Source organism: Zalophus californianus, chromosome 14, assembly GCF_009762305.2.
Source record: "Zalophus californianus isolate mZalCal1 chromosome 14, mZalCal1.pri.v2, whole genome shotgun sequence".
Lineage (NCBI taxonomy): Eukaryota > Metazoa > Chordata > Mammalia > Carnivora > Otariidae > Zalophus > Zalophus californianus.
The window spans coordinates 35782357-35800214 of record NC_045608.1 but is presented as its reverse complement, the minus strand read 5'-3'; the positions used below and the strand labels follow the sequence as shown (position 1 = coordinate 35800214).

Sequence of the window (17858 nt, the reverse complement as noted above, 5' to 3'; positions counted from 1 at the left end):
TAGTGACCTCATCCAAACCGTTAGGAGTCAATTTATTTCCTTTTTTTTTTAAGATTTTATTTATTTGACAGAGAGAGACACAGTGAGAGAGGGAACACAAGCAGGGGGGAGTGGGAGAGGGAGAAGCAGGCTTCCTGCGGAGCAGGGAGCCCGATGGTGGGGCTGGATCCCAGGACCCTGGGATCATGACCTCAGCCGAAGGCAGACGCTTAACGACTGAGCCATCCAGGTGCCCAGGAGTCAATTTATTCCTATGATTAACCTCACGTTTCTGTGTTTTGAATTCAGTTGTGTCCGCAGTACTGGCCAGAGAACGGAGTTCACAGACATGGCCCCATCCAAGTGGAATTTGTTTCTGCTGACTTAGAAGAAGACATCATCAGCAGGATATTCCGTATTTATAATGCAGCCAGAGTAAGAATCACAGCCAATGTCACTTATGTTCTGGTTTCATTATTTTCTCATTCACCGAACATCTAGAGTGCCCGCTCTGTGTCAGTCCCTACTGGTTAGAAGTTTGGAATACATTCTGGGTGTTTGTGAACAAAACAAAGCTCCCTGACCTCATGGAGCTCACATTCTAATGGGAGAAAACAGACAATGAATAATAGATATAACAGATATTATAATAGATAGAGTATGTTAGAAGCAATAAATGCTTTAAGGAAAAAAGTGGGGAGGTCAAAAGCACTAAGACCATGAAGAGAAGGGAGAACAAGTCCCTGTCTTAACTAGATGTCCGTGTGAGCAAAGACCCAATCGAAGTGAGGGAGCAGCCACGCAGCGCTCTATGGAGACAGCTTTGCCGGCAGAAACAATGGTCAATACAAAGGCCCTGAGGTAGGGCCTTCTCTGGTGAGGTCCAGAAACAGTGAGAAGGCTGATGTGGCTAGAGCACAGTAAGTGAAGGTGAGAGTAGCTAATAGAGTTGTCTACCTAAAGGGAAAGTGGCCAAGGTTTGGGGGGTTAGGGGACAGAGACTGTGTAGGACCTCCAGGCCACTGCCAGGATTTGGGCTTTTGCTATAAAGGAAATGAGAAGCAGATACAGGGTTGAGTAGAGAAGAATCACATGATTAAAAAGGGGCACTGTACCTTCTGGGTTGAGAACAGATCAGTCAGGAGGCCATTATAATCCAAGTGAGAAGTGACAACAGGAGGATGCAGTGGCAGCAGTTGGAGGTACATGAGGCAGAGACGCTGTTATATTCTTATGACAGAGCCAACAGGATTTGGGAATAGGCTAGAACCCAGGGAGTAGGGGGTGGGTCTCAAGATGCAGGTCCTGAGAAATGGACCAATGGAATTGACATTAATCGAGTTAGGGAAGGCTGTGGGTATAATGGAACTGTTTGGGGTTGAGGGCATGCATTGGAGAGAAGGCCAGGAAACGGGCTGGGTTTGAGATGACTGTTAAAAACCTAAGCGGACATATCAAGTAGGCCTGGATCTATGGAGGGGTAACTCAGAAGAGGCCCACCCTGGAGATGTAAACTGATGACTTACTGGAGTCTTGAAAGCCATGAGACTGAGTGAGCTCATCAGGTCAGAGAGAGAGGGGGCCCGAGCACTGAGCCTGGGCTTCCATCAGCAAGAGGTCTGGGAGAAAGGGAGGCCCAGACAGAGGGCAGAGAGTGGAAAAGGAACAGCTGGGGAAGAAAGTGTCAGAGAGTAAGAGCGATCACCCACGTCAAAGGTGCCAAAGGCCGCGGGAAACTTGATCCAAGTGATTTAGCTGCAGCCAGATTAAAACTGTTGCCACTTTTCTAACACTTTCTTTGAATACTTCAATTCCAATCGTAGGTAAAGATTAATTGACCACTGACATCTTAGCAAGATTCCCACATGCAAACCCATGTTGTGCTCACAACAAACGCCATGTAACCTGAGCTCACAAACGTCTCTGGATTATAATTTATTTCTTACCCTTAAATTCCTGCAATTAAAGGAAACCCGTTTTACCCCTTACTGCACAACGTGGTCAGTGCTCACGTTGTGTGTTATTTGTCACTTGGCTTTTGCAAAACTGTAAGCATTCTGCTTCACTTTTATTTGTCTGGCCTGTCATTTAAAACCCCTGTTTTTTTTAATAACAGCTCCGGATTAAAACTCGTAAGTCTTCAGGCCAGTGGAAGCTTCCTTCGGTATTTATAGGCAGGCCTCTTTTTTAGTAATGTACTACTCTGCTGAGAAGTCCAAGCAGGTGGACTCAGCCTGCTGGTATTCCACAAGTAAACAGTGCCTGTTTTCTTTCCACTCCCTGATTGTTGCCTGATTCCTTCTAGCCCCAAGATGGATATCGGATGGTGCAGCAATTCCAGTTCCTGGGCTGGCCCATGTACAGGGACACGCCGGTATCCAAGCGCTCCTTCTTGAAGCTTATTCGCCAAGTGGATAAGTGGCAGGAAGAATACAACGGTGGTGAAGGCCGCACAGTTGTGCACTGCTTGTAAGTGCTAAGGGGAGCTCTGCACCTCAGAAGGGCCAGGCCAACGCTCTGCTGTCCCCCCTGGTTTACTACCCCTTGTCTCTCTATGAATGGAGACGAAATCAGTGGTCTGGGTGAATGCAGATGAAATCAGTGGTCTGGGTGAATGCAGATGATCTGTCTCCTCGTTAAGGATTTGGTTTGCTTTGCAGAAAACAAGATATGCACATTTTGCATTCGGATGGGGTATCACTGCTATATAAATAAGCCCTGACCTTGTGATTGTCCTTCCCCCCACCCCCAAAAAAAAAAACACCTGAGTGGGTTCATTGGGCTCCTACCAGCTCCTGAGAGCCAAGGGTTAAGTTTAGGGGAATTTTCTGAGCTGGTTCTTAAACCATTGGTATCTCCAAGTCATCCCCAGTGGAAGCATTTACATCACCCACATCAGCAAATGCTGCAAATCAGGACCCTCTCCTGGTTTGGCAAAGCTGGTGATAGCATCTTTACCATCACACTAGTTGGTGATCCTATAGGAAATCATGTTAGAAGTTTCAAAGGAACTGTCTTTCAAAGGAATTGTCTTTTAAGAGAATTGTGTTTGTTTGTGTCTTGGTTTTTGCCTGGGAAAGTACATGTATAGGGAAGATTTGGTTAGAACCAGTATCTCCGAAGTGTGGTCTGTAGGCCAGAAGATCTAGAAGGCGCTCAAATGGGAAAACCTCTGCTACAGAGCAATGATTCCCAATTGTGGCTGCACATTGAGGGTCATTTGGGGAGATTTTTAAAGCAACAACAACAAAAAACAAAAACCATGCCCAGGCCACACCCAAAGCAATTAAATCAAAATCCCTGAGGGTGGGCCCCAGACATCGTTGTTTTTTCAAACTCCTAGATTATTTCAATGTGTGGCTAAGGTTGAGAGCCCCTGAATAGAGACAGCCACACTTTTCAGAGCATTTTCACCTGCATTTGCTCATTGGTGATGATATGTAGCTAATCAGCCAGCTGGGATTGGCTTAATGGAGCAAGCAATTAGAAAGTCATGACAGTTAGGGAAGATGTTTAGAGAACTTGTGGAACTTCAAGTATAAGCTTATGTCTCTTTTCAGTGGAGTTTCATTAGCACACAGTGAGATCTCTCCCAAGTTGAAGGGAAAATAAGGTTTAACTCTGGGCAGACCAACCCTAGTTAAAATGATAAGCTTGCCTAAGGACCTGGATTTCTCCCCTTGGTGCCCATGCCTCACGCGATGCCACCCACCCAGGGGCCCAGGAGGGTCTGTGATACCCTAGAACTCTGCTCTGCCTCCCAGGAGTCAAAAGGTGGCAGTGTCTCGTCCTACAGAAACTGACATTCTCTTGAAAAGAGTCTTAGGAACCCATTCACACTTAGCCTCAACCAGAGGCCCCAGTCCTTTGTCCTCAGCATTTACTACTCGTCCCTTCCTTCTCAGAGACCCAGTTCATTAAAAACATCTCTACCAAGAAAGTGTCAAAGAAGATTAGCAGTGCACATCCCCATTTTTATTTCTCTTAAGTGCCAATATCACTTCTGATCAGAATACAACCGGGGCGGAGGGGTGGGTCACCAGTGTGAGCTGATAGAGTCCCAGCAAGGGAAATTGACATTTTAGTTAGGGTTTGTACTGTATCTGGTAGGTCTTTTGAAAAAAACTAAAAACACTCTGCAAATACCCATTTCTGTGTTTGGAGTCTGCCAGCATCTGGAACTAGGAATGTGATGCATGCATGTGCCCCCCCCCCTTTCATTGGTAGCTTCCTAACAAGGGCCAGTGCTGTAACCCAAAGGACTGAGTCACACTGGGGGAAGTTGAGGCACCAGGACAGGCCTGAGGGGAAGATACAGAGACCACTTAAATCACCGTACCTCATAGACAACCACGACTATACTCTCCCAAGACCCAGCTGTGACCCCAGAACTAAGCCATTACATTACCATCCCATGTGATGTCTACAGTGGGCTGTTCTCTAGAGTGGACAGTGGTGTGCATCCGTTGTTTCTGCCCTCTTGCCAGCCCAGCACCCCACCCCTCTTCTGGTACAAGAAACTTGATCTTTCCTTGGGAAACATTTTCCCCAATTCTGAAGTCCCCATGGTTCCCATGGGGCTGCCTCTTGCTCTCTTGGCATCAGGGTGGGCATGAGACCTGTGTCTGGTAAGAGTGTTTATTGTTTAGATTTATAAATATATATATATAATCTAAAATAAACATAAATCTACATTTATAAATATAAGTCTAAATTGAAGATTTTCTAGTTGTGAGAAACAAAGTTAGGTTGAATTCGTATCCTCCAACATAGGCCAGGAAAGAATGCATGGAACCACAAAAGCTCTCTGCTGTTCATTTCTGAGGTAAGAACATTATATTCAGCATAGCATAGTGCCACCTAATGGTTGTGGCGGAGCAGTCCCTGCCAGAGACAGGCCTCCAGGTTCTGTAAATGGAATGGTTCCTTGAGCCAAACGTACATTCACGGTGAGCAAATAGGGTTTTTTTTTCTTTATACGTCTTCCAGCTCATAAAACCAGAAGAAGTGGATAGAAGTAAGAGATCACCATTTTGCAACCCTTGATGAGGATAATGGATGTAGACAATGTTAATCAACAGCTGCTGAAAGCATCAGGTGAAAAGCTGGTGGGGGGAAAGCAGTGTGGTATCAGTGCGAAGACAGAAAGTAGGCTAATGGAGCAGAAGAGAAAATCCAGAAATGGAGCCACACCTCAAGTTCACCTGATTTACAACAAAGGCCCCATAGCAACACACCTCCTGCAGGGCGGGCAGCAGGAAAAGACAGCCCGCCCACCTGGTCTCCCTCCTCATGCTGCATACAGAAATCATTTCCAGATGGATCATGGGCCCAAATGTGAAAAGGAAGACAATGAAGCCTCCAGGAGAAAACCTTCATGACCATGAGGTAACCAAAGATGATGTCACCCAAGACACAGAACGCTAGCCACAAAAGAAAATATTGAAAAATAGGATTTCATTAGAGTTAAGCACTTCTGTTCATCAAAAGACATGAAGGAGAGTGAAAGAGCAAGACACAGAATGGGGAAAGAATTTTGTGATACGTGCATTTGACAAAGGACTCAATGGCCAGAATGCCTAACTACTGCAAGCCAACAAGAAAAGATCGACCCAGTTGTTTGAGCAATAGACTTGACAAGAACTTCATTTTTTAAACAAAGAAGATGTACGTGGCCCATAAATGCAGAAAAGGTACTCAGCATTATTCATTTTCAGGATAATACACACTAAAACCAGGATCAGATGCCCCCTACACACTCACCAGAATGGGTGAAATTTAAAAGACAAACAAATAAATGAAAATACCAAGTGTTGGTGAAGCTGCAGAGTAACTGGAACTCCCGTACCTGCTGACAGGAAGTAAATATGGTACTGCCACAGACAGACAGGGTCTGTCTGACAACAACAACAAATGCTAAATATAAATATATTCTCTGAGCTCTTCCTCTCCCAGGTACATGACTACAGAAGTGAGTCCTATATGCACCAGGAGACATTTTTATAGCAGGTTTACTCATAACACTGAAAACTAGAAACAGCCCAAATATTCCTCAGCTGGTAGATAGATAAATTTTACAGTAGTATATCCAGTCAATGGGATTATTGTGAGCAATATAAAAGAACAAACCATAGGGGCGCCGGGGTGGCTCAGTCGTTAGGTGTCTGCCTTCGGCTCAGGTCATGATCCTAGGGGCCTGGGATCAAGCCCCGCATCAGGCTCCCTGCTCCGCGGGAAGCCTGCTTCTCCCTCTCCCACTCCCCCTGCTTATGTTCCCTCTCTGGCTGTCTTTCTCTCTGTCAAATAAAATCTTAAAAAAAAAAAAAAAAGAACAAACCATAGATACAAGATGGATGATTCTCACACAGATAATATTAAGTGAAATAAGCCAGATGCAAAAGAGTATGTACCAAATGATTCCATTTATACAAAATTCAAAAACAGACCAAAGAAATTTATGACGCTAAAAATGAAAACAGAGCTCATCTTTGAGTTACTGATGGTATTGATGAGGAAGAAGTCTGAGGGAGGCCTAGGGGGGGCTCATCATGGTCTGCATCGTGATCTGAATGGTGGTTATGTGGCACATGCATTTGGAAATTAACTGAGATATATACTTACCATTTGTGAGCTTAATTGTAGTTCCATTATGCTTTATTTAAAAAACTGATTTGGGGCTTAATAATAAACTGATCAAGCTGGCATTCTGACACAATGATCAATCTTAAAATCACAAAACAAGGGACAACTTGATATTTTGTGCCGGCTTCCTAATGAAAGTATACTTGTAAGGTATCCTTGTCTTTAAAAACATGTAATTCTTATGAAGCTGTGGAGCTAACTCCCAATATATAGGAAATAAGGATTAGAGAGAAACATGCTAAATGAGTCACAGAAATGGAATGAATGAGAACAACCCAGGATGTGGGGCTCTCTCCAGGAAAGAAGACCCCATTACTTCAACAAATAAATTGCTAAGAGAAAAAGAGCAAAGAGGAACTTATAGATTAAAACCATGGCCACTTTCTACATCTACATTCTATATTTTGTATTCTACAAATTAACTGATCAGTACTCTTCAAAAGTGTCAAGGTCAAGAAAAACAAGGAAAGGCTGAGGACCTGTCCCAGATGGAGGAGACTAAAGAGCCAGGACAAGTCAGTGCAAAGCGGGGTCTGGGATTGGATCCTGGACCAAAAAAAGGACATTGGTGACATTTGACTGGTGACATTTGACTAAGACCTGTAGTTTAGTTAACACTATTACTGCACCAGTGTTAATTTCCTGGTTCCAGTCACTTACTATGACTATAAGATGTTCGCCTCGGGGAGGTGGGTATGCCAGGGAACTCACCACGCTGTGTTTGCAATGATTCTGTACATCTAAAATTAGCTCAAAATGAAAAGTTTTATCAGAAAGAGCCCTTATGTTTTAGAGATAAATAATGAAACACTAATGGATTTTTTTTAAGGCCAAGTCCATCTTGGAACATAACCAACACTCATCACTGGTTTTGGTGGCAGATACTAGATGAGGTGTTTGATCACTGGAAATTTTCTGGAATGGACCCTTTGACTAAAAACTGATAGCATGCTATATCAGATTATATAATCCAGGGCGGAGGCCAAGCTAGGAGAGCAGAACGTGCCAGTTGATCGTCGCCTCCAACGAGGTGACCCACGGGCCCAGCACTGAGGCTCATTAACACCGTTTGCTCTAATTGAAAGAATCGGGCCGGGGGCAGCATTCCCCTGGCCTCTGAGGCCCTCACCGTGACCTGTTGTCCAGGGCTCAGGTGGCACGTGAGCAGGCAGTGTGAGGGCAAACGCAACTGTCTGATTTCTCTTCCTACAGGAACGGGGGAGGCCGTAGTGGGACATTCTGCGCCATCAGCATCGTCTGTGAGATGCTCCGGCACCAGAGGACGGTGGACGTCTTCCACGCGGTGAAGACGCTGAGGAACAACAAGCCCAACATGGTGGACCTCCTGGTAAGCCCCGCTCTCCGCCCCCCGTCCTGCGGAATGGGGCATTTTCCCGCTTAAGGGACGTAGTTGGCGGTGATGCTGATTCATGGGGGGGGTGGGGGGAGAGACTCGTCTTCAGGATCATAATGGAATCGCTTTGCTTGCAAGGGCTTTTCTCCCTCTTCCTCTCTCACTTGGCTTTTCACAGGGAGACTTCATTTCCACACACAGGCAACGTGGAAAGACTTGAAACTCACAAGTGAACATCCTTATTCATTTCCGTTCTTGGCAGTGCCTTCCACATGGTTAAGCACTTAGTCTTCGCGGGGAGGGAATGATCATAGCACCCGAAATGCCAGATTTTCAAATTATAGATTTTATAAATAGCTTAATCACCTAATATTTACCAAAGCTGTGAGTTTTAGTTTGACATCCAGAATATTGTGTTTAATTCTGGTGGCCACATCTGAGATGAGGACGGAGGAGCGGAGAAACAAAGGACTACGTGCAGTTATTTTCTTAGAGTATTTCAGATCTCTTTCTTGTGTGCAGCTATTAAAATGCCAACCCCTGCGGCTTGCGCATAGAATAGCTTAAAGGAGGAAGCTTTCAGATTAGGTGTTTGTACTTCTCTGCTAGTGGAAGAAGGATCTGAAGGAAACGGTGGGAACGGATCCCAAGGCTGGGAGAATGGCCTGGAGTGGGGAGAAGGAGGAAGACACTGCTGGTGCCCACGCCACTCCTGGAAAGCCTGCGCGCCCCGGCCCACGGCCTGTGGCAGTGGGCTTCAAATTTAAAATATAAGAAAGGGACTAAAGAAAGAGTGGAGATTCGAGCTAATGTTGAGGGAGTAGCCACGGTCCCAGTCACCCCAGCCGTGCCCCAGGCTGGGTAATGATAGTCACCGATGCCGACCCACTCCTGGGACACATCCTCCTCTGCACAAGTCACTCTCCCAGGGCATCTGCTTCCCCCAGGTACATGTGTCCTGCTTGATGTTTCCAAGAAGCACGGTGCTGCTCGGGGAATTTGGGAAGCGGATGCCTGTTTGGCCAGGTGCAAACTCCCAAAACCATCAGCAGGTAGCACCTTGGCTTCTGTGGAGAAAGGACCATGCCTGCTGCCCTCTCTCGTCCCCGCCCTAGGGGAGGCCCCAGGAAAACCCAAATTCTCATCTCAGCAATGCTACTAATTCAAGTCAAGTGACAATGAACTTGGCCATTTAAGTCTTCTCGGGCCGGACACTTAGCTTTCCTGAGCCCGAGTCGTGTAAACCAAGGATGATGTTGGCTTTTTGAAGTGATCCCGTGAGACCATATATGTGAAAGTGTTGCTGAAAAACGCAAAGGTGAGAAAGTGGGTCTTGAGAGCACGGGTGTCTACAGGGCATCCTGCAGCCGGCAGGTACATGTGAGCTGGTTGGATGAGGAAGAGGAGGTGGCAGCTAGGAGCTGGTATTCACATGGTGCTGAATATGTGCCAGGCCCCATGCCCAGCACCTTTTACGGAGGCACAGATTTCGTGTGGATGGGCTGAAAGGCTGGCTGGCGTGTCCCATGTGCAGGCTTCAATAGAACCAGCTCCTCCGGAGGCAGAGAACTATCTCACTCCCTGGGACCACCCGTGAGTTTTGAAGAGTTGTACCACCATGGAACTCTCAGTCTTCTGGGCTGGGAGCAGGTGAGGTAGGGCAGCTGGGCCATCAGAAGTGGCCTGAGTTTAAGACAGATAAGAAGGTGGGCAGAAGATGGAAGCAAATGCCTAAATTAAAATATTCTGACTTCATTAGCATTTAACCTCCGGGATTCAGGGACAGATGTGTAGCTTCCAAACTTTGGATGGTACTTGGGCAAAGCTGACCTTGATGAAAAAAATATATATATAGTTTCCCTCTCACTACAGCCTGAATTAAGCAGGTCATTAGTAATAGACCCTTCCAGGCCTTTGCGCTAATGGCTCTGGCTGCAGCTTTCATTACTCACGAATTTTTATGTGCAGATACAGTGTGGCTTTTTCCAAATCAGTGGTGCAGACTAAAGGATGGAGGTGATTCTTCATGAACTGAATGGACATGTAGGTGCTTGGACCAGCAGGGAGCCCACTCTTCTATAATAATTTAGGCGTTTCTGTGATGAGGTGTTACTCAAATAGAGAAAATAGGATCTTTGGATGCCCAAACTTCTGAGGGTCAGTACCAGTTCTAGGATGAGGTCCGTGCTGAAAAATATAAGGCAAGTTTTCAGTTTCCTGGAAGAATGTCTGATAAATTTGTTACAATGACTATTAGCAAAATAATAGGTAAAATCTGGTGACCTGAGGAAAAAAATGTCACAGGGCTCTTTTGAGTGGGCTAGAAGCTTCCTAAATTAAATAAGGACCCATGTCATTCGTTTTTGCTTACAAGTACCATTTCTTTTGGTTAGGCAGTCATATACATGTATGTTGGCTGAGAGAATTAATTAATTCAGGTCAGGGTGATAAAACCCAATACAATTTCATTGGGCATAAAAGACCATCTGAGACCTGAGTCTCTCCTAAGCACAAACTGTTGTACCAGCACGGAAAAGCACGGAGTACTGAGTCTTACTAGCTGCATCTTAGAATGATGAAATGTGTTCCAGAAAGTCCTGGAGCGCACTTCTGTGCTGGCTGGCTGGCGAGGCAGAGGGAATGGGGTGTGGAGGGCCCAGGCCTGGGCCCTACAGGACGTGCTCAGTTGCTGGCGGGGAGGGGGTGCTCCCTCCTACCTCCTTCTTGCCTGGTTAGATTCAGATGGAGTCCCCAGTGCCTGAGCTCCTTTGAAGTTTTCGGGGAAATGGACTGCTTCAACAAACATCTCCTCTCTCACTTTTGTCCTCACTGGGCTTTAGGTGTTTCCAGAGCTCCATTTTATTTTTTCCCCCCGGGGCTCTGTTTTAACAGAGAAACAACCTTTGGGGGACAGATCGTTCCTCGAGAAACATATTATCTCCTGGGAGGTGGGGGAACTCTAGCCAACATGATGAGATGTGACATACATATACACTGTACGATGGTTACCAAGATCAAGATAGTTAACATATCCATCACCCCACTTAGGTAACATACTTGACTCATGTGTGTCCGTGGGGAGAATGCTTAAGATCTGTCCTCCGCAACTCTCAAATATACAATACTGTACCACTAACTGTAGTCACCGCCCTGTACATTAGATCCCCAAAACTTCTTACAACTGAGAATTTGTACCCTTGACCAACATCACCTCGTTCACTCACCCCCAGCTCTTGGCAACCACCATGTAATCCGTTTCTATAAATTGGCGCCTTTTTTTTTTTTTTTTTTTTTTAATGAAAGCTTTAAAGAATCCTGAGCCCTGGGCCCACCCCAGAGACCATGATTCAGTTGATCTGGGGCCTGGCTGCGGCAGCCAGATGTTAAAAGCAGCCCAGGTGATTCTAATGTGTAGGAGGGTCAAGAACCTTGGTGCCCCGTCTAGGTGGCTCTCAGCCAGGGCTGTCCATTGGAATCACCTGAGGTGCTGTCACAAATGCCAAGGCCCAGGCCATGCCCCAGACCAACTATGGCAGATGGAGCCCAAGACGAGTGAGTTTGGTGGGCTGCAGGTGAGAGACCATGGCTCACCAGGGTGAGCAGCCTATCCCTGTCCCCATGCTGGCTGCAGAGCATGTCCAAACCCACCTCCCCACCCCACCCCACCTCTATCCCTCCATCCCTCCTGCTCAGACCCAGCCCTCTGCCAATATCTCCCAATATCTATAATTTGGCGCTGGCTACCCACACCCAGCCCCACTTGGCCCTTCAGTATACTAAAATAATATTCGGTGCAAAGCACTCCCTACAAAATGGCATGGAGTGTGGGGCCTTCCTCTCATGTGGACAACACAATGAATCTACTAACTTGTGTGTATGAACTGCCCCCCCCCAAGAGGTCACCTGTGAACTGTGAAACATACAGGCTATTTGAAAGGAGGTGGGGGAGGGAGGTGGGGGGGTGGAGGAGGGGTGAATGTATGTGTGTGGGTGACAGCCATACCACCCTGTATGTGCCCGATCTCGTCTGTACGGGTGTGGATCTGGGGGAGTGTGCATGTGTAGGGGTGTGGGGTGTGTGTGCATAAATGTGTAAGAGTGGATGTGTGGGGGTGTGTAGGTGTGGGTGTGGACGAATAGGGGTGGGGTGTTGGGTATGTGTATGTGGGTATGTGTGTGTGCGTGTGTGTGGGCACACATGTGTAGGGGTGGATGGGGGAGCAGGTGTAGGTGTGGGTATGCGCAAGTGTTGGAGTGGAGGCCATAGGCCTCAGGCGGGGAGTCAGAGAGGCACAGTGTGGCCCGTCTCGGGAGACACTTGGGGGCACTCCCCTTCCCTTGGGCCTGGCCCTGCCACACCTGAAGAAGCAGCCACTCTCCTTGAGTCTTCCCATGGTCAGCCTTCCTGCACTCTGAAGAAAGTAATCTTCGTGAAAGCCCTGTGCCCTCCCCCGCCCCAGACTCTGCCATCCTTGAGTTAGGGGCTGGTAACCCCCTCAGCACCAGCAGAGCTCCTGGCTCTGAGGAGGACCCAGTAGGTAGTTGCTGCGTGACAGCACATTTCTTCCCTGCACCCAGACCCCTGCCCGTCCTGAGCGGCCCCTCGCTGCTCTTAGAACCCGGGGAGGCCGTGGCTACACACTGATGAGCCTCACTAGGGAACCAGGCACAAACTGTGTGTGGGCCTCTGAGGGAAGAACATCCTCCCTACATTTTTAAAGGCAGAGATGAAAGTAATGACCCATTCTGTGTGTTGTCAGAGACACATCGCTGTCTCATCGAGGGGTCTCCTTGGCTGGGAACGTGCTGGGAACTTCGAAGCAGACGGCCCCACCCATGATGACTGGCACACTGGGGACCACTTGACCCTCCGGGCAGGGACATCAGTCAAAAGGGTTTTTCCAGACTGTGGGACCTGTCAGCAGGTGAAACTGAAACTTGTTTTAGGTTCAAAAAGCAAGTACGTCAGGGAGGGCAGTGCTGCCCCAGGTGAGCCATGCAGACTGCTTTCTGAATCTTCTCGGGCAGGCAGCGCGGGGCCTTGGAAGTGCCCAGAGGGACTGCAGGGCCCCAAGTTCCTCAGACACGAGGCAGCTTGGGCTGACACGGGCACAGCTTGAGCCCTTCAGGGAGCTCCCCAGAGTCACTTGCAGGCCTCGTGGCCTCGTGATGTCCTCACTGAGTGAACAGGGTGGGGTGTGGGGGCTTTAAAACAGAACCTCACTTGTAGGTGCCTCTTGAGAGTTCACTTTCTCCCTCTTCAGGAGAACAGGAGGTGGGGCTGCAGTGAAGGTGGGCTCGGGGGCTTGGGAGGAGAGTAGCTGGCTGCCCTGGTTCCGGTCCGGCCCAAGAACAACTCCTGCTCATGTCACTTTTTCATGCTTAAAGCCAGCTAATGTTGCCCAAATCAGGAGAACTTGGGACCAGGGCAGAAATGTTCTTTTTTCTCCCTGAAGCACAGGAATAGCTCGTGTGGCTTAATTACACCGCTCAAAAGCAAGCAAGTTGAGAGAGGAAAACGCAGAAGACAGGCCTGTACCTGGCGATCAAGGGTAATAGTTTGCAACACAGGAGGATTTCAGGCATTTCCTGGGGTGCTTGGGGGAGGGCTTGCAACAATTTATGGTCTTCCTTCTCACTCCCTTTATTTTTCTGATTCAGAAACCAGTCATCACAGAATCTATTGGGATTGACAGTTTGCTTAGGAGGGATGAGATGATGGCAAATTCATTTTGAAAATTGTAGTCATGCCTGGGACAGGGCAGCTTCACTGATTTTTCAACACAGCAGCCCCTTAGCAGTGAAGCCCAAAATCCTTTTGGGGTTGTGCCCGGAGGCCAGCAGCTATATGACTCTCTAAATGCATGATCCTATGTTAAAAGGGTGGTTTGTAGTAGGCACTGAAATTGCGCAATTAGGTTTATGCAGTAATCGGATCTCTCAGATTTCCATGAAAAACATTAACTGTCTCCGTGAAGGAGACAGGAGAACAGGGTTGACCACTTCATAGCCAATATGTCATCCTGGTGATCTGACAACACGGCCTTTTAGAATTTTGAAATGCAAATGGTTTCTTTTAAATATTTTGAGAATAAAAGTATCAAATCCTGAAATACGAATCAGAAAGCTTTGGTGTAGACATATGTTCAGTTCTCTTGGGCATATACCTAGGAGTGGAATTGCTGGGCCACGGGGTAACTCTTCCGTTTAACCTTTTGAGGACCTGCCAGAGGATTTTCCACGGTGGCTGCACCTTTCACACTCCCACCGGCAGCATATGAGGATCCAGTGTCTCCTTGTCGCCGCCAATGCTTGTTACTCTCTGTCTTTTTTTTATCTTAGCCAGCCTGGTGGGTGCCACTGCTACTGATGTTTGAATCTTGTGGTCCCTCTAGTATGCCGAGATGGTCTGTTTGCTTCCTGTCTCCCCCTCCAGATTGTAAACTCCTGAAGGACTAAAGCTGCATCTTAAACTCCCTAGTCTCTAGCCTTCAGTGTTTACTGGGTTGAATGAAATGCTTGCTAAACCCGTATTTTGTCATCATTTACATTTACAGCCGACGTTTGACCCCCCCAACTGTTTGTCAGGTGCTGTGCTAAAGACTGGTGTATTACACACAAAGGGATATAGTATGGCTCTTGTCTTCAAATACATAGGTTGGACTAGTGGGGCATATAGAGAACAAAATGTAGGTGAAGACAAGAAAATTGCAGTGACTAATTAATTAAGAGGCACATATCCCAAAAATGGAAATTTAGTTTTAATTAATTTGGCAAACCCAAATATAAGAGATCCATGTCCTTGGTTGTGGCCATTGTGTTGGGTAGTGAGACTGTGGTGTGCACTCTTACACCTTGTGAAAGCTTCTCTCTTCCGGAGATGGGAAGAGAGCCTTCTAGATGCTGAGCCCTTCTGTCCCAGCTGCTGGGCTGCTGCCAGGTGGCAAATAGAAGCATCTTCAACTGCTGTGTCCCTCTGCTTGGCTCAGAGGCCACACCCAGGTGAGCTTCCAGCAGCACACCATACAAACACGGGTGCAGAATGCCCTCTCCTAACACCTGAGACCCCAGCTGGGCCAGGACCTCATGTAGGTCTTCCTCAGGCCGCAGTCCATGATCTGAGAAAGCTGTGCTCAAGAAAAATGCCTTTATTGCCTGATTAACAACTGAGAGGTGGCTCCCAGCGGGTATCCAACACTTCCCCTCTGGGCCTTTCCTTATCCAGTTCCTCTACCTGGGATGCCAGTTTTAACCCCCATTAGGAGTTAGCAGTTAGTTACCTGCTCCCTCTTTGCAGGTCCTCCCTAAGAAGTTCTACTCTCTACTCCACTGCACCCATACCAGGGGACCATTCTCAGGCCCCGGCTCAACTCCGCGCCATGTGTTATCATTGGGTACTGGTCTTAGCCTCCTCCCTGGACCACGGGCTTCTCAAAGTCAGGGACCAGGTCAAGGTGCTTGGTATTTAAGAGGTGCTTGATAAAAGTCTCATAAAATGGAAGGCATCCTGCTGACTGAAAGTCGAGGGTATAGTTGGGCCAGGAGTGATGCATTTATTTGTTGATGCCCTTGTATGAGCAAATCACAGTTACTTCCCCCAGACTTCATTTTTTTTTCCCTCCTACCTCTTGATTTTCCCATACTTTGTGTTCAGGATGTTGATGTACGGGTAAACATATATGTGTGGACAAACACACTGTATGTGTTCCAGTTGTGCAGAACTTTCCAGAAATTCTAGTGAAGATAGATGTCAAAATGCCTTTCATCAGGCCCTGTGGGGAACGTCTCCAGACAGCGGATAGGTTTGTGGTTCACAACCGTGATTTTCTGATTCATTGCTGAGTCAAATCCTTCTCAGTTGGATTTCTTCCAATTAGAACCCTAATCTGGCATAATTGCTTCAATGGCGCCGGCCTTTGGATATCACTTAGCTGACATCTTTGCCCTTCTGCTTTCCAGGATCAGTACAAGTTCTGCTACGAGGTGGCTCTGGAATACTTGAATTCTGGCTGATGGCATAAACAGCTCTGCACACCAACCCTTTCATCTCACAAAGCCAAGACGTTCCATGGTATTTGTGTTGATGAGATGAAGACTTCTCAATATGCTTATTTTGCTTTGCATAATTGGCTCTTTTTAAGAGCCCAAGAAAGTGTTTCTAAAACTGCTTTGCACTGCCCAATTCCCAGCAATGCTGCTGCCTGACGGAAAACCACACACAGCAGAGTCGTCAAATACTGTCCTCCTAGGCGTCGGCTTGTTAGAGCAGTGTAGACATCTGGTAAACTGAAGAGCACAATTATATTCTTATGAAGGAGTTTGTACCTTTGGAGTATTATTTTGTGGCCCGTGAACCTTTGTTATTGTTACGGCTGAGTGTACATTTTTGTTTTGTGGAGAATGCTACCTGGCATCATGATAATATATTATTTTCGTTAATATTTGTATTTTAACATGTTGCATAGTATAAGCTTATGTACCTTTCCAAGACTAACCGATAAACGTATAATGAACAAAGATATGTTGTATGAGTTGTTGTTCCTATCAGATTTGTATTGTTTCCAAGGGAAAAGCTTGGAAGAAGTCAGTTCAAAAATGCAAAGCTCGACGATCAGATTCGCAGATCCAAAGCTCTTCCCCTTGTTTATATTGTAAATATTTTTGATTTCATCAAATTATTTATTCATTAAAAGAAATTTTTGTGAAGCACAGTGAATGACAATCATTTTTATGAAGCGCAGGAAATGACTGATTGTATGATGTGACCTTGTGTGAATTCTTTCTCAATAAATAAAGACCCGTGACCAGTCTTGCTGTATTCCTGGTGTCCCAGCACCCCGGCAATGGGGCACAGCTCTGGTCACTGCAGGCCCCTGGCAGACAGATGGGGTCTGTTGACCTGGAGCAGGTAGGGTCGGGATTTTCGAGAGAGAACTTCTGTCAATGAGAAATCCTGGCCCATCCTGGGAGCCTCCCCGGGGCTGAGGAAACCCAAGCCCCAGAGACGCCCACCCCTGGCACACTGTTTCAGAGTGCGCTGAGCTGATGCCGGGGCCCAGCTTCCTGACCAAAACAACCTCTTCCTTTCTCTGTTTCACCTCAGCCAGCGTCGGTGACCTGTGTCCTCTCCGGGCCTCATTCAAACCTGAAACTTGCTGAGAGAACAGTTTTTGAAGGGTTAAAGGATCAGAGTGCATTTAAAGCAGGACACAAAGCTGAACAAGACAGTCCCTGTCAGAGGGAAAGATCATGCAGGGCGGCCTACTTCTCGCTCCTCAAGGGCTCTGCCTGACCCCTGAAGGAGGAGGCTAGGCCGTGCACTTACAATATCTCTTCAAACTGAGTTGCAGGCTATGTTAAATGATCTATAACAGACAATGAGGATGAACTTTTACCAAACACCCAGTTCTGTGTCAGAACCTAGGCAGAGCGCGTACCCAAGAGGCAGCAGGCCCTCCCCATGACAGTAATGGAGCCCTCTTACAGCTGGAGAGAGGTTGGAAGACATTAAATAACCTATCCAAAGTCACCCCAGCCGGTTGGTGCCAGGTGCCTCTGGGACCCGGGGGAGGCAGAGGGACAGCGGCAGGAGCACAGGCCCCCTCGTTACAACACCCAGTGAAAGGAAATGCCGTTCCTGCTGAGACAGGGATATGGGACCCATTGCCCACTCCGGAAAACGGGGAGGCTGGAGGGTGGGGATTCCTGCCCGCTCTGGGGACCTTGATGAGTAAGGACGACAAGAGCAGAGGTCATCACTGAGGGGACTGAGGTTGACGCCTGCATCTTAGGCCTGTGGTGAGTACATGATGCATACTGCCCTGACTAGAGGGATTTCCCAGCGCCCATGAAGGGGATGGGTCACCGTACCACCACAGGGAGA

The 17858-nt window shown here is 47.3% G+C and overlaps 1 protein-coding gene across 7 annotated transcripts in view; it reads left to right on the top strand.

Annotated features, from left to right (window-relative positions):
- PTPRM (protein tyrosine phosphatase receptor type M) overlaps positions 1-16782 on the top strand; it is an 824645-nt gene extending 807863 nt beyond the window's left edge. For all 7 annotated transcript variants that reach the window (XM_027575435.2, XM_027575436.2, XM_027575438.2 and 4 more), the window contains 4 exons: positions 289-414; positions 2285-2448; positions 7834-7969; positions 15935-16782. In XM_027575435.2, coding sequence (XP_027431236.1) covers positions 289-414; positions 2285-2448; positions 7834-7969; positions 15935-15988 — 480 coding nt within the window. In that variant the 3' untranslated portion in view covers positions 15989-16782. The remainder of the gene's footprint in view (positions 1-288; positions 415-2284; positions 2449-7833; positions 7970-15934) is intronic.
- Positions 16783-17858: the final 1076 nt, after the last annotated feature.